The 17,944-nt window shown below is 33.2% G+C and overlaps 1 protein-coding gene across 1 annotated transcript in view; it reads left to right on the forward strand.

The window, feature by feature from the left end:
- LOC124353467 (mitochondrial proton/calcium exchanger protein) overlaps positions 1-17,944 on the forward strand; it is a 47,170-nt gene that overhangs the window by 12,778 nt on the left and 16,448 nt on the right. The window contains exons 4-8 of the mRNA XM_046803311.1: positions 4,445-4,651; positions 8,127-8,378; positions 9,657-9,785; positions 10,875-10,970; positions 16,559-16,690. Of these exons, the coding sequence (XP_046659267.1) occupies positions 4,445-4,651; positions 8,127-8,378; positions 9,657-9,785; positions 10,875-10,970; positions 16,559-16,690 (816 nt within the window). The remainder of the gene's footprint in view (positions 1-4,444; positions 4,652-8,126; positions 8,379-9,656; positions 9,786-10,874; positions 10,971-16,558; positions 16,691-17,944) is intronic.

Raw genomic sequence — 17,944 nt, forward strand, 5'->3', positions numbered from 1 at the left:
AACGGCAGACAGCCAGCCGATCAAATCAACCACGCTCATCAGTTTTCGTCATCAGAGTGGCATTGGTTGGACGATGGCTGGAAATCCCAACAGTTCTCCAGTAAAATATTTACCAGAACAACACATATCTACGCACATGTGACAATCGTTCAGATAATTCGAATCGTTCAACCCAAATAGTCCAACGTGCATGAGGATCCTTATGTCATGTTGTTTCGTAGTTATTGACTATAATCTATGATACTGATGCATTCTTCATGTATTGGCTGTTATTAGTGGGATATATTCAGAGCCACGATATTTTCACGGGACTCTAACCAGGGCTACCACCAATGTTGAGAATCTGGAAAAGCGTGCATTATGCATGAATTTCGGACTCCAGGAAACATGCGTGGATATGCGTGAACTTTTATAATGTCCCTGGAAATTTTACTAGAGATGGATTGTTTCTGATACTTGATACTATGACTTTTCACTCAATTCCTATACCAACAGAAGTGCTTAACTATGCTTGAAAGATCATGATTTCACAACATTACTAATATGGAGAAGCTAAATCTCTAATCCAAAAATAAGTCTTGCTAAAACATTTTTGTACTTTCCATATGAAACAATGTAGATAGATAACCAACAAAAACTACTGTAAGTTAACAAATAATATTTTAGTAATAAACTAAAATTTTATAAACATTTTTTAATTTATAATAAACTAATAATTTTTATTTATTTTGGCGCATTGTTGAGAGTCTGCACTGTCTACTCATGGACAAAAACGATCGGCAGTACGCAAATTACCGATTAGTGAAACGTGTTTTTGTAGTTCTTTGTGTATAAAACTATTTAGAAATATATAGCAACAGAATAACGTGATTTTTAAATAATATTTTAATTGAAATTATTTTTTTTCGGTGTCTATATTTGTCAACGCTAGCATGTCTGCTGGTTCTAGGTGCGGACTTTAGCTCCTCAATAGTGAACAGATGATCGCTAATATGTATTTTTTCCGTACGTCGTACTTTGCATAGTTTTAAATAAATATATTCTCTATAAATATACATCCATACATTTTAACGTAAATTTAATCTATTCTGGAAGCTGATTTTATAACCTACCATTTCTATTACTTAAAAGGAGAAATGACTTGGAATTTTTAATATATTCATTTCCCAGAATCTCTGCAAATTCCTTTGAAGTAATGTGATATTCTTAGGCTTCCCCCTCCCCCACAAAAGATAAATTTATTAAGTAAAGTTCAGATGAAAGTATTTGGTTTATTTGTTGATTATACTGGCGAAATCATTGTCTCGTACCGAAAGTTCGTCTACTGCTAGACCTGTGACCCACAATACTGGGCTGCAGTCTGCCCCACGGTAGCGCTGTGTATTCATTTGTTATCTTTGTATTGCCAAATTTAATACAGGTACCTTCGAAACATCACAGAAAGGAAGGTTATTAGGTATACATGTTATGTCGACACATCGAAACACACAAAGTTAAATTCTAAGGAGTTTAAAATAGGTGATAGCGATAAATCGTCACCGAATTTCTCGCATATTGCTAACAACGAAATGCCTAGAGCACCGCAGCTTTGTGGCATTTCTTGCAAATGTTGCTAGTGGTGATAAAATGTCATTGTTACACTTGGTGTAAGGGTTAAATACAGTATTACAGTTGTCTATTTGGTTTGAAAATAGACTAGATAATCGGAAATTTTCGACCGGGAAAACCACGAAAAAACTGGGAATATGAAAAGAGGTTTTCAGTGGCCACCCTGAATGTTAAGACTAACAGATGACAATATTAAATAACATAAGGCACCAGAAGGAGACGTTTTGGTAAGATTTTAGCATATTTACGACTTCAAATTTGAAATCTTAATAATTACAGGAGATCAATATTAACATGTTGACTGCTATGGAAAATTCATGACACCAGAAGCTAAAGTCTAATCTTTATTAATAAATTATCTTAAGCTATCCAGAGGCAGCTTATGGGCAAATAATGATGGATGTTATCGAAAAGGCAGCTTAGATGATGCCCGTGGGTCCAAGGAGTTAGCTCATGGCTAGAGTTTTGTCTCACATAGTATGTCTAAAATGAGAGTTACAAACGTAAAAATATCAGTTATGAAACTATTTTATTTACACACTTTAAAAGTAACATAAATAAAACTATACAAATTTACATTGTCTTGAGGAGTTTAGCTTTACTGCTGGTCTTTTGTGATACTTGTCAAACAATTGACAGCACAAAGCCTTAGTTTTCCCGAACAAGCAAAACAAGTGTATGTTGTCATCGGTCCTCTTTTATTCAGTTTTGTAGTATACACTACAATTTTGTTGTTTCCGGTCGTCCTTCTTAGCGTATTCTTCATTTTGAATAAGCTTGTAGATTGGGTTTTGCGTTGAAGTGATTTCAGCAACAGCCAAAACACATGTACAAAACAGCTGGATCAAGCCCAACCAACCTCACAGAGACAATTTTTTATATCTCACCATGCAAAAGAGCACAAAACAGATATTTTTTCAACTCAAACCTGAGAACAAAAGAGGAAGAAATAGTCCAAACTACCAACTAAACATATTATATAAAAAATATACAAGAAATATTTGATATATAATATATTACTTGACCCAATTTTCTCAAATATATGTGAAAAACTAGTACTCAAGAGACTCCTAGAACGTAATGTATGCAGATGACATCATTCTGCATGAAAAACGAAGACACACTAGCAACTGCCTCTTAAGTAGCTTCTCAACATAGTCTATAAAATCTGTCATGGAAATGACCTGGTGGTAAATCATAAAATACTATAGACAAACCACTTAGAAAGAAACTTGCGCAGATGCAAATATCTGAACAGCACCGCGCAGGAGGAGCTCCCCTCTGGTGGAGGGTTGTGGCAAGCAGTGGTGGGGAGTGGGACCAGTGTCTTCTTGTCTCTGTTTATCAGCTGTGATAATTATTAGGATCGTGTCCCGCTTACATATTTTTTTTGCACTGCAGCTACTTACCTGTTTTATAACTATATTTTATTTTGTCGTGTAGGCCCATACAAGTGTCGCAGTCTAAGCGTAAAGTATTAATTGAGCAGACTCATGTTGCCATAGTCATATCCAGGGAGCTTGCATTTTGTTGTGAGGTTAGCCCCGTAGTGGCAGTGGCCAGTAGAGATGTGTCGTTGGATCTTTACCTGCTCAATTTGAATGGGTCAGTCAGGTGAACAGGTGATCCAGATCAGAGTGTTTCAAAGGACCCATTCACCTTGAATGTTTCGTTAACTTTTTCCTGCCAACTCAACAAATTTGATATTTTTTAAATGAGATATATTATTTTTAAGAATCGTTAATACTTATAATATTAGAATTAAGTTCATTTAAAGAGCCTTATCCATAAAAAATAGCTTATAATATGAAACCTTAGATTCTATGTGTTAGGTTACACTGGATCCCCAAAATCGTTCAGTCGTTCACTGCTATCCAATTAAGAATAATACCGTAATCATATAACTCAAGGTAGGGAGTAGGGAGCCTAGAAATTATGAAAAGTGGTGGGAACTTAATTGTCTAATTAGATGTCTAAAATACATAGTTATTTATAAAAATAAATTATTTTCAAACAAGCAATGTGTCTGTTTGATTTTTAGTAATTTTTTAAAAATATTTGTAAGGAAATAACCTCACTTATGATAAATGAAAGGCATATAAATCAACCAACTCCATTTTTTTTATTCTCTAATTGTTAGTTCTAGGCTAATAGGCTTTGGGAAATCCCATGCCGCCATTGTTCATAAGTATTAACATTTAAAATATTTACTAATGTATCTGATAACTTACAATTAAATTTTTTTAATAAGTTTAATAGATATATTTACATTTACTAGATTCCTGAAACAATACATTTATTGAAGGAGGAGCTCCTCTTATTGGAAAAACTTTTCTATTATTTTATATAAAAGAAAACTTACAATAATTGTCCTATAATTTTAATTTCAACATCTAGGATACGTTGGTTCACAAAATAGTTCCAAGGCATATTTGTTTGTTTCCATCTTGATGGGGAGAAGGACTCCGAGCATGACAACACCAACTACATTGTCTTCTGTGTAAGGTGGGAAGAAGAAAAAATAAACTTAAATAGCTATTATCTATTAATAAATAATTGCATTGATTGGAAATAGACTATGATTGAGGTCTCTAAGTATGTATTGAGAAGCCAGAAAATCTGGTAGGTAATTTGGTTTCTGAGAGAGAAACAATAAATGGTCATATATCCTCAATACTTGATAATAGACATTGACAAAGCACCGGATCTCTAAGCCATCAGAATGCTGCTAAAAGGAAGTTCTGTAATTTGTTGATTACAAATGAACAGAATCATAGCTTGGAATATAAATAACATAATAACAATAAATTGTGATAATTAATGTTCTATTTTGCAGGTAAGAACAGAAGGTGGAGGATTAACGAGTAACGAAGAAATCTTGAAGTTCTCCAAGTTGTTTGAAGATGAAATTACATTGGATTCCTTGACGAGATCACAGCTGATGGCATTGTGTAGGGTTCTGGAACTGCAACCCTTCGGCACTACCACCCTGCTTCGCTTCCAGCTGCGGATGAAACTCAGAAGTCTCGCTGCTGATGATGTGGTAATTTATGATATTTCATTGCAGCCAACATTAAATTAAATTTTAATCCTTTAGTGGGTGGATATATCAAAGAAACCTTATGATAATTTTCTAAAATTGATTCTAGGGGTTGATTTGTTTTATGTTAGGTTTCAAAAATCCTTGCTATTTTATTTGTTTTTGAATTTGTATTAGTGTTTATTATTTTATTAGTAATTTTTATTGGAAGTGTTTATTAATCATGTTAAAATTATTTTAAAGCTTTATGAGCTTAGCATTCTGATAATATACAAAAAGTTGAAAATAAACTTCTAAATATTTATTACTTAAGTTTTTTGGTTCAAACCACGTTAAAAATTGTTGTCACAATTAAATGTTGAATTATGTTGACCTGCAGGTATGTGTAGTGAGCCATATTTGGTCAATAAAAAGTACCTAAACAAATAGATACTTGATACAGAAAGTAACTTGATTTAGATGAAAAGCTTATTTTAAGATTTTAACCTTGTCAGCAGTTTTTCAATGAGCTATGAACCTGAAAACTTTACTGACAGTCATAACACCATATAAGCTTAAGTAAGAACGAAGATAAAGATATTGAATTTAGTAAAATGAAGTGTACTAAATTGGCTAACTGTATCAGTAAACATTGCTAATATCTAGAGGGCAATAGTTGAACTACTTATATGGCAGAACCTTTGACATCTATAGAACAGTTTAACACTTAGCTCGCCACCGCTCCCGCGCGCCGTCATTCGCTATACCGCCAGACGTTTGAGCACCGCACGGATCCAATACCGCCACGGCAAAATCACCCGTTTTTGCATGGTCACATATTAAATTACATAATTTTCGTAAATTTTGAGCTAACCTTTTAGTTTTGGTTTTGTTTTTGAGGGGAAGAGATGTACTTTCAGTTGATGTAATAAATTAGTTTTATTTTTTTTACATTTGTTTAGTAGTATGTATGCCTGTCGTAATTAAAAAAAAAAAAAAAAAATCTTTAAGTTTGAGGTCCAAAAACACACTGAATAAGTAACTTGGGCTCAAATAACGTTTTTTAACCTAAAAGTACGTATTGTTTTGAGCATATACTAAAAGTTACAAATATATTCCACAGAAATTGCATAAAATAATGTAATTTAAGTAAAATTCAAAAAATTTCAAAAATTTCGCTGTAGGATGAAGATACACTTGTTACTATAGAAACAAGTAAATATCAATATTTTATAGTTGAAATGAAGTAGAGCAATACAATTCAAAGTTGATATAAATATATTTTATATATATTATGTTTTAACTATAAGGACAAAGGCGTAGAGTTCACAGAGCCACTATAGTGGCCCGCGGCGCTCAAGGTACCGCATACGGCGAGCCACTATAGTGGCTCACGGCGGTCAAAGGGTTAACCCTAGAAGTGTGGAACCAGCATATTTTATGTCGGTTGTAATTTATGTGTGTTGTGCGGAACCAGCATATTGTATGTCGGTTCAGTTTTTCATTAAAAATAATTATTTATCTTCAAACAATCACCATGTTTTTGGTATCATTGAAATTGTGAGATTCCACTCTACAATTTTCATATAAACTTTTATTTTCTAACTTCAATATTACGGCCGTGGTGAAATGTTTCTGAAGAAGTCATCATTTGAGTTGAATTTCGCGGGTGGCCGGGTCAAAGAAATACGTCATTTTAAACCAATCACAGCAAGTTACGTATTGCCTGCAAACAGTGCTGCCATATGTCAATAGACGCGGAATGAAATATTCTTTCTTCCAGTGCAAACAGAAAGTCATTAGAACGAATAGTTGATTTACTATGAATATTCTAAAAAGGGACAATTCTAAAGTTGTAAACCAGCATATTTTATGCTGGTTAGTATAATAACATTCACACAGTTATTTATTGTCAATAAAGAAAATAAAAAAAACCGTGTAAAGTGAAAGAAACGATCTACCGGTACAATCTTTCAACGGTAAATTTAGTTCAGTAGGTTTCCGGCAGTGCGAAACGAAAGAGATGAATCACGGCGTCGCATCAAGACCAACCCAACCCATCCCTGTCGGCCATTGTTGACCATTTTATTTCACCACGAGCTTATTTTTTTACCGATTTTCATAATTTAGGTCTCTATTTTTTCAGGTTGAAATACTCAACTGCATAAATGCATATGAAATGACAAAAACATTATAAAACAATGTTATTTTGAACTATAATATCTATTGTTTATATATTGTCAAAAATTTTACAATGCAAGGTTTTACAATATTTGACGCACAACAATTATTTTTTACTCAATTTCAAAAATTATTGAGTGTATTTCTTTCAAACATTATGTGCTAACATAATATAACAAGTAAAAAAATTTAAAAAATGTTTTCATATTTTTTTTACATTGCAAACCAGATTATTTTTTATGAGTAAATTCTTCAACGTGGGACTGTTAACAAAAAATGTCATAACTCAGTTCCTTCTCAAAGTATTTGAACATATCTTATATTTTATTTTAGCTAAACAAACATACGTACTAAGGGTATATTCAAAAATTACATAAACATAAAGTATAAGTGAACATTTGTAGCTTGTTTCTGAATTTTGTTACAAAATATTTTCATTTTTCAAAAGAGTTTTTTTTTGTAAGCTTATAATAAACTAATAGTTTATTTAGTTGTTGTTTACTTTTAGTGTTTTCAAATAGCATGTATAATTTACAATAGAAAACTGTTTTTCATATAAATATATAGTCACATTTGGAGGTAAAAATAATGAAAAGCCCAAACCCTTGTACATTTTTGTAAATTTTCGCTTTTGTAAAAAACAAATGGCAAAATTACAATTTTTGTTTAATAGAAATTTTTAATATATTTTCTAATTTGGCATAGAATTTTATACATTTAACATTTTGACCTTACTGTAATATTTCAATACCTTACAGAGGTCCAAACTTGAAATTTTCATATAAAACTTTTTGCAATTTCTCATTATTTTCATAAAAATATATACTAAACCAAAGAATATCAAAAGATTTATTCCTATTTCAAATAGTACAACTTCTGAGAAGAAAAACGATATATAACAATATATGTTTTCTTGATATTAAGTATTTTTTACGAATGTTTTAAAAAACCCTTGCAACACGTCAAAAATGGACTGACGTTTTATCTTTGGTAACATGGACACACTTCTAGGGTTAAATACTACTTTGACTATTTGCTGAACTACAGCTTCCAAATACATAATTTTATCAAGTAAAATAAAGTAATTAATAACAGCTCACATTTGTGTGATCTTGTCATAATTATGCAATAGTGATATTTGTATTTCTATAAATTGTAGTGATAAAGTTTAACGTACTAATAATATGGTTCTTTAATGTCACCAATTCCAGTTCTGACCACAACATTCCTTACAATAATTTGCTCCACAAATGTATTTTATTTTTCATTCTGATACTCTTATACACTCTAAATCTTGTTCTGGTATTTACTATTGCAGAGAATCAAGAAGGAAGGAGTGGATTCGTTAACTCAATCTGAACTTCAGCAGGCATGTCGTGCCCGTGGGATGCGTGCTCTGGGCATGTCGGAGGAACGGTTGCGTGCGCAGCTCACACAGTGGCTGGATCTAAGTCTCAATGAGAAGGTGCCGCCATCACTGTTGCTGCTTTCACGCGCATTCATGCTGCCTGAGACCATTACTACCACAGAGAAATTGGTGGCCACAATCTCCGCTCTACCAGACACAGTTGTGAGTAGCTAGCATAACATTTAAAAAACAAGTTGTAAAGGATGTTGTAGTCATGGAAATATAAGCTGCCTAACTTTGAAGATGTGTTCGACTAAATACACAAAATATTGTTTACATGATGCCATATATTATTAATTCCATTTAAGAAAGTAATTTATCTTATTTTTCTTATTATTTAATGAACAAAAAAACTTCCCTTGTGAACTGTAATAAATTCTGAAGTGGTAGAAACTGTTTAAAGAATGGGTTTTCAGGCTCTTTAGTCAAATTTTCATCTACACGTACTAAATTTTAACTCTTTTAATGCTGCAGCCACTCCTTAAAGTCTTATGCATGAAGTGCTAGACCCTATTCTGTAAATTCATATAACGCCAGCCATTAGTCTATGATGTGGTTCCATCTTGCAAACAAAAATTGGACGTACAGTACTGATATTATTGTTGAGTACAATATTATTAATTATTAAAAGTCATGAATTCAGTAGTTATCTTGTATCGCAGTGTACAGTCTATTGGACAATGCATAGTTTTGCCATTGTGTCATAAACATATCAGCAGATCTAGCAGCCTGTCAAGCGCTGCTGCACCGTCTGCATGTGGCACCAACTCTCCTTTATTATCACAACAATAAATCAATAATCACAACAGTGGAATCGACATTTGCACTGACACATGCACACTACACACTTCAGACTGCAGCGCAATGCTCAGCTGTTTTATGAGTGAGTGTGTATATTTTTGGTGCGCCAAGAGAGGGGGAGTAGTCTGGTCTGTTGCATGTGGACATAAGCAATTTATACTCACTTTGCATAACAATAGAACTCTCACACTACAAAAGTAAACTACAGTGTACTGTAACTTACTAACTGTGCTTAGTATCCGCAGTCAAACACATTTGTCACATAAAATACAGTACAACAGTCAGAAAACTTGCTTTAGTACAATTTGATAATTTTATAACAGAATAGACCCATTATCATGCTTAATACTGTGTTTTACTGTCATTCCGGCTAAACCGAACAATCACATAATCCAAATTGGGTTCCGTCCCAATTAGTTCCGATTAGTGTGGCTCCACTGTACTTATACTTTTGACTGTAGTTTGAACTTCATAATTAAAATTTCCATTGCTTAAATATTTTGTACGTTTCTGAAGATATATCAATTTGTATATTTTTATGTATGAATAATAATAATGACTTGTTCTACCACAACATCACATTTCTTGTCATAGAAAAACATTTTAATAATAATTAATGCTGTGTATTTCTGTTTGTAGGCCACAAAGACAAAGGCTGTTATAGGTGAGAGAGAAGGAAAAGTGGACAATAAGACAAAGATAGAGCTTATAAAAGAGGAGGTGGCTAAGATCCAAGAGGAGAAGAAGGAGATCGAGGAAGAAGCTAAGGTTTGTGTGTCATGTAATGCTGTATTCTAGTACCATTGTATCTAGTATCTAGTTATAAGTTTCATTATTTGAAGAATCGATTCTTGGCTAGAAGTAATAGCACAAAGTAAAAGTAAAAGTCCCGTCATAAATAGAGCCTGCAAGTGATGTCCTTTTAAATTTTCCAGAAGGGTATGCTATTGCCAAATTGTTTCCTAGCATTGATAGTGTTCGGATAATACCATCTAGACTATAAGGCTCTTAGAATGTGCAATCACTCACAACAACCTTGATAGTCAATGCTGTATACAGAGGTGCATTGTCGTGAAAACCTGGACACCTCTGCTCAATTTTCCTCACCTTTTTCTGTGATTGCATTGTGCAAACGGCGGTGATAATTGATTCAAAGAAATCCTGTGGATCAGCACTTTATTCATTTAAAAACTCATTAGAGCAGCAAACATACTCCTCTACTTAAGTAACTGAAATAATTCAGACACCCATCTTCCTCACCTTATTCATATGCTTATTTTCTTTTCTGATCTCCGAAATACTTGTCTTTGAAAGTGCGAACCTTGCAGCTATTTCTTTGGTCTTCAAATGCTGGTCAGACAGTATTTTGGCTTCCACATGTTGGAATGTTTCAATTATGATTTTTTCCACTAAACAACCGGAACGTGGGTCATCATGCAAATTTTTTTCTCTAATCTGAACATTTTTGCCCATTTTTTCAGTAGAATATGAAGGGGAGGACTACCCTTAATTTCAAAGCACTCTTAAATTCATGCAGGAGTAAGGCCTTCTTCACACAAAAATTGAATACCACACGGTACTCAATCTTGAACATTGTGAGACAGCTTTATTTCCTCTGATGTAACAGACAAGACTGCTGATACGGAAAAGATTCGGGCAAGTGATAAGAAGTGTACAGGCATGAGCGCTTAACGGAACCAGTCCTAGCCAGCTTGAAACAAGTGAAGTTGGTCAGGCTGGAAACTTCACATTGTACATATATATGTACACTTTTCTAAACATTAAATACATTTGTATATGTTTTTGTCATTTTCCTTGGGAATTAGATTATATTTTAAGTGAGCAATTATTTTACAGGTGGTGGTAAAACTGGATAAGGAAGTGATAGTAGACAAGGCTCCTACACTCACCGACACAGCAACAGTGCTCATTGATAAGGCTAAAGAAGAGAAGGTAAGTGGTTTAGGCTTCAGTAAAAGAAAACAGACTTTGAATTAACCTTTCCAGCTTTATTGACGCGGATCCGCGGAGGGCCACTACAAGCTCAAAACGTTATTGCCGTGGATCCGCGTTTTTGCATTCTTTATTTTCTTACTGCTATGTTAGTTGAATATTTTGCTGCTAGATGGTTCTAGTAGTCATGCGACATACAGACGGGTTGCCCTGCCTCGAATTCTATTACAATGGGAGAGGCAGTGGCTTCTAATTGGCCAAACACTGTCTAGCGGGCGTGGCCCCGCGCCTTTCACAAAGCCATTGACGGGAGCTCCCGTCAAGGCATCTAGCCAGTTAGTTAGTGAGAAGCGTCAGGTACACGCACATGTATTTCTGTTATCGCTAATTTTCTGTTGTGTCCTATTCTTTTTAAAGTAAATTATTCATATTATATACATCAGTGTCCAGTGTTTGTTTAGAGTTTTTTTTTACCATTATTCGTGTGAATGGCGAATCCAGACAATTCGGAATTTGAAGATTTGATAATTCTGAGCGATTACTTGGTCAAACTTTTTTATATTTTACAACGGTCATAAGGATGTTATCAGAAAGCAAGAAACATAATTCAAGCCCTGCAAGGCCGTCCTACAGGTTGCCGAGCGATAAGAAGGTTCAAAGTCCACACGATAACAGTGGCTTGCGGGAGATGCGCGGAATGCTAGTTGTGACAGCCCGCCACCAAATAAACACTCTTTGTCTACTTTTGTATTTTTATAATTTTATTAGTTTGTAATGTAGTATATGTTTATCTGTAAAACTGTGTTTCATTCCCCTATTTACTGAATAAATGATAAAAAAAATTAGTGACAACTACACTGCTATTCTACGATATTCTCAAAAGTTAAAAATTAGCCTAGGAAATCCAAAAAGGGCTAAACAAATTTTATTTACCGTTAAATAACTCTATTTTGGCATACAGAAACGAAAATAAATTTAACTTTACACGTTGAAAATAAAAAAAATTGTAACTTAATCAAGGATCAGGTCCAATTTTTCATGACGTTTAAAGGGTTAATAAAATACTAAAGTAGAGATGCACAGAAATAGGGAGTAGCTAATATGTGGTTGAGACAATCATATCACATGACTTTTAGTTATTTTATTTGGCTGTTACACATTATTTTATAATATTTTGTAAACAATTGATTTACATTAGAATAAATGTCATAAGCTGTGAAAGGTTTCTTTGGACACCTGTTGTTTGTGAGCAGTTATTGTTTTATTATCATCTGTTGAAACAAAAGCCACTTTAAGCTTGTGCATGACTGATTTAACAGGCTAGTGTCTATTATTACTTAGTGAACTTCCGCAACAAGCGGTTTTTTGTTTGTTATTATTATTTTTGCTGTTTGTGTCTGTAAATATTGCAACATGTTAAAAGCAACAACAGGCGATGCCCATTCAATTGGTTCACTAATATTGTTTACCAGTTCAATTATGTTTTCTCATAAAGCCTATTACATGTTTTATATTACAGCCTTCTTCCTTTCTAATCTTCTTTTACTACCTTTAAATGCATATGGAACAGGTCTCTAGGTTTATAAATCTTTGTACAAGTATTAGAGTACATGTGAACTACAACTATTTCACCATGAATTGTACTTAAATTATCATCAAACAAATTTTTACGTGGGTGAGCAACATTTTGAATTTTTTGTTGGATTGTCTAGGAACTTTTGGTAAGTAAAATTTGAAAATTTTGCACCAGTTAAGTCTAAGAGTGGATATCTTCTTGCTTTATGACTCTTATTATTTGATTGAATGTGTTAACTGTAATAGTAGATTTTCCTAGAGTTTCTATTTGAATATCAGTATAAGCAAATAACCTTCATTAGTCCAACCGGAGAAAGTATCATTGTACGCTATCATCAGGTATCCAACAGCTTAGTAGTGCAATATCAAAACATTGAATCTAAAATCTCCATTCTTCAGCGTCTTCATTAAATTTGTCAAACTGAGATATTGTAGGCATTTGTTAGAGAATTTTTGTTGTTGTTCTTCTACTTTATGCATAGGATTTTCATGTCCTCTATTTGTAGGTATATCGTCACCAAATAAATAACAGGAATAGGAACTACTTAAAATACAAAATATTAGGTTTATGGTTTATTCCCAAAACACAAAAAAATTCCAAATGTCATCGCCTCCAGTAATAATAATTTAAACACATGATTCGTAAATATAAAAATATTGTGTCATGAAACGTGTATTTGATAAAGAATTAATGAACAATATGATGATCATTAAGGGCTTTTCATCCAGAGAACTTAAGACAGCTACTATTAAACAATAGACAATATCTTTACTTGTAAATTCTTTTAGAATTACAATAGCGTTAAAATGTTATTAATGAATTGAGTCAAAAAAGTACAGGTGAAACTCAGTAACATGTTTAAGCCAACAAATCCCATTGAATTCACCAGTTTGTGAAATGGGTGCTTCAACAACCACCTCTTTAGATCCCTTTCCTCTTGAAAGCATTGCTCTCTTCATGTAGTTTGATTTTTTCAGGCAGGATGTTCAATTGCTTAGTTCCTATGTAAGATGGCTTTCTCGAATACAGTGCTATTCTGTCTGCTAGTAAACTGAAGTTTAAAGCCCAGCATGTGTTATATGTATGCAGGTCTCTTTCCCTTATCAAGTTGTTACAATTTACAAACATTAGACACTATAGTGATGATTTTGAGCTCAATTAACCCTTTAATAAGTATGGATGTCATATGACGTCTTCTTTTGATAGGCTAAAATAAGTAATGGATGAAATCAAATAATTACCAAAAGGAGTAAAAAAATTAAAGTCTTTAAAATCTCTTTTTTTAAAAATGTTTATTTACATTTGAAAGCCTAATAAAAAAATACTCTACGTGTTCTACAAGTCAATATTTCAGTACTTTTTCAAAATCAAATGTCTTATTTCCTCACTACGGCAGACTCGTTCAATATTGTATGCCATTTGGACAGTAATAACAAATCAGATGGTTGCTCAACAAATATAAGTCACTCTCACAAGATAAATATGGCCACAGTATGTAGTATACAAGGAATGGCTAGTATAATGTGGCGGCATATTCTGACAGCAAAGCGATGCACGCTCAACGCGACCTTGAGTCAGTGACTTCTACCAGGTGGCTACTGCGATCTGGTGGTAAAATCACATTACAAGTGAATCTGAGCACACAAAAATGGAAGTTAAGTATGTTGCCGATAGATGGAACCACTTTACAGACTAGTCTACTAAAAGGCAATCAGTAATAGCAATACAATAATACAAAAATACACAGGCTAAACGTCATATGCTGTCCTTAATCATTATGTAGAGTTTACACGCACTCCTTAAAGGGTTAAGGCTCTTTGACAAGTATCTCTGGGCTGTAAACCTGTCTTATCAATTGTAACACCCATTTACTTAGCTCCATTCACAATTTCAAATTATGGTAGCAATCCCACCTTTTCTTTGTTGCATCTCATGACAAACTGCTTAGATTTGGCCTTGTTTACAACGAGATTGTTGCTGTGGCAGTACTGAACAGCTATCTCTGCAATGTGACTTGAAACTTCCAGGTTATAAGGTGTGCTGTTCCTGAGAATTATAGCTGTATCAGCTGCATACATGATGGTCATTGCATATTCATTCAAATAAATGGGAATGTCATTTGTAAATAAGATATAAAGAACAGGACCTACAATAGACCTGCAAATATTCCTTTGGTAAACCTCTCAAAATTGGAAGAACTTTGGACCTTATATATCGAGTTAATCCTTTTTCTGTGTATACCAGTTCACATGGTGTGTGTTGCCTGTCTAACAGATAATTTTCAAACCATCTGTCTGCAATTCCTTGATACCAATTGCCTCCAGTTTTACTAAAAGTTAAGCATAATCCAGATAATCAAATGCCTTGCTGAAATGTAATAGAATAGAAGTAGTAGTGTTGCCAGCTTCCAGTTGATTAATTATAAACTCCACTAGACTTATAACAGCAGTAGTCTGGGATCTGCCTTTAATAAAGCCATACTGATGTTTTGTGAGAAGGTTGTGTTCAGAAAGGTGGTTCGTGAGCAGAGACGGTGCCATCTTTTCAATCACATTGGAGAAAGTTGATATCAGCGATATTGGGTAATAGTTTTTTTCCACATCAGCAATGTGTTATTTTTGTGGTGGAAAATTTGACTCTGGTCATGTTGTGGTTCAGGAACAACTCTTCAACTTTATTTTTGTCACGGGAAGGCTCTAGACAATTAATTTTGATATTACCCATGAGAAAATGGATGAGAAATGTTACCCAAGTTGGGGCTATTTGTAAAGCTTGTGAGATAATTTATATTCATCCATGTTTCCATGAGATCTGTAGGTGCCCATGACATACATAGGCTGCTAATTATTCTTGATTTTCAACCATAGCAACCTCACATACCAGCTCCTGGCTAAGCTCTGTGATTTGTACTGGTTCAACCACATATATTAGAGAATCGTTACAAAAATTGCCACTCCTCCTTTTTTGTAGTATTTCTGGCAGTATCAGATAATATAAGTATAATATTAAAGTGTAGCTAATCAGATTGTCTTCAATCTATTCTCTTTTATGATTAATATATGGAGGCTGATTTGTTTTAACAAATGGTTAATAATGTAAATTTTATTGGACAGAAATCCGGGAGCGACATACATGTCACAGTTGGGAGTTGTCAGTTGTTTGATAGATTATGCGTTGATGGATTTTGTTGGAAAAAGTACCATTGGAATTGTTATAAAAACTGCTAAATAGTTAGTATCTTGTAAATTTATAATAAATGACGTAATACAGCTAATGCCTATCAAAAGACAAAACTTTTGCTGCTCCCGGTTTGTGGAAGTATACTTTTAAAGTGGTGGTCATGCTCACTTATGCATTGACGGATTTTATTGAAACAAGTACTGTTAGATTTGTAATAAAATTTTTCAAATAGTTTGTGTCTAATAAATGTTTTATAACTACACTGTTTTATTTTACATTTTTTTATTCGACATTAACAATTTTCAACAGTCACCATTTTGTTAATATTAAAGGAAACAACACAATTAAAAATATCTGTTCTCTATTCAAAGATATGTGCCAAATTTGGTGTATTTAGCTTAAATAGTTTTAGAGATATTTTTTATTAAAAATACAAAATGGTGGCTAGCGGCCAATCAAGACATTTCTTGACCTATGTTATATGACATTTTTTGTTTTAAATGTATTTTATCAACCACAGAAGTTGTGACATCCTTTAGTAAACACCCTGTATGTGTAGGTAGTACTAATTATGAGTAGATTAGAAAATGAGGATTCTACATCTAACTGAGCTATTCAAATATAAATACAAATATATAGGTATACAAACATGTCTAAAATATTAAACATTTCAGTTGAACTGTATATTATAGTTTTTTTGATGTTTGAAAATAACTGAAAAGAACACATTCATGTTTTTATATTTACAAATCTTGGAAATATATTCAAAAGCTTGTGACGTGAAGTAAGTAAAGTTTGTGCTGATACTTACATAAGATATTCATTGTTGCAGGACCTGTCTAGTAAAGAGCTGGGCGAGACACTGGAAGACGTGTTGGACACAGTAGGCAAAGACAAGAAGAAAATGATCATCGAGAAGGAGGAGCTTGATGATCTCAAGGAGGAAATGAAGGATTACCAAGAGGTAAAATCCCCTTGTGATGGTTTACATTTGAACTTAAATTAGGTTTATTGTAAATGATGGTAAACATAATAATGTGCTGTATGTTTACCAACTAATTTTACATAGCTTTTAACTATACTATGGGTATGCTATGAGCATACTGTAGTGAGTTTTTAATATGTATTCTCCACTGGAACCACTTTATCACTTGCTGCTAAAAGTGTTCATTTTAATTCTGTTTTGTAAAATGTCAAACATCAATTTGTATACACTTACTGGTGCAATAGCCACCTTTCAATATATGTTCTAATACAGGGGTACAATAGTAGTGTCTACTTCAGACTGCCTCTAACATTCCCTCTCTACTGCCCCTGTGTCTGAGCTACTACAACTTCAATGTCCAGTAACTACTGGCTACTAGTGATAAAAAAATTTGGTGGCCACTGATAGATCATGTAAACTAGTGGTCATCCATTTTTTACTTACGCGCTACTTTGAGTAAATATGAACAACTTGTTACTAAAAAAAAATCATTTCTTTAACTCTTATTAAATACTCCTTTTTGGTTTGTTTTTCTTCAAACTATTTAGAGGGAAAATGTAAAGATTGTTTTCCAAAAGTTGTTTTATGATAAACAGTTTTGGTAGCATTGATCCATCTCGTGAAGATATCTCAAGTAATCAACAACAGTTAGTTTTTTTTAGTTCATATTAGCTGTTTCCCACGTTTTTAAATTCCGTAGACCTTATAACACTTAGTAAAAGCACTTATGATGTAATATGATGGAGTCCTATGACATTTTTCAAACATAAGTAGGCGTACATCAGATTCATGGTATTTCATTGTTCATGTTTAAGACTATCAGAGTTTAACATGACTCTTATATCATGTATCACGCAGAATCTTGTTTATCTAGGTTTTGAAAGGTCTTGTTCAAAAAATAAACTGTAGTGGAAAAGTATTGTTTTATTAACATTTACTACCATTTAAAATTATTTTTCAATTGCTCCAAGAGTCTTCAAGAAACTATTTGATTTATTTTTCAAACAATTTTACCTCAATTAATAAATTATTCATTTATTAGATAAGTTTGTGTTTTTAGTCGTCCAAGTAAAAATGTTGAATGTTTAAAGGAATATTTATTTGTTACTATGACTCTTGATGTGTCTACATTTCTGTATTACATTTTATACTTGTGCTCTTACATTTCTTGTTTACAGTTTTTGTAAACAATGCCACAGTAAAATCTTGTAACTGTTTTGTTGTTTTCAATGG

This window comes from Homalodisca vitripennis, chromosome 1, assembly GCF_021130785.1.
Source record: "Homalodisca vitripennis isolate AUS2020 chromosome 1, UT_GWSS_2.1, whole genome shotgun sequence".
In the NCBI taxonomy this organism is placed as follows: domain Eukaryota; kingdom Metazoa; phylum Arthropoda; class Insecta; order Hemiptera; family Cicadellidae; genus Homalodisca; species Homalodisca vitripennis.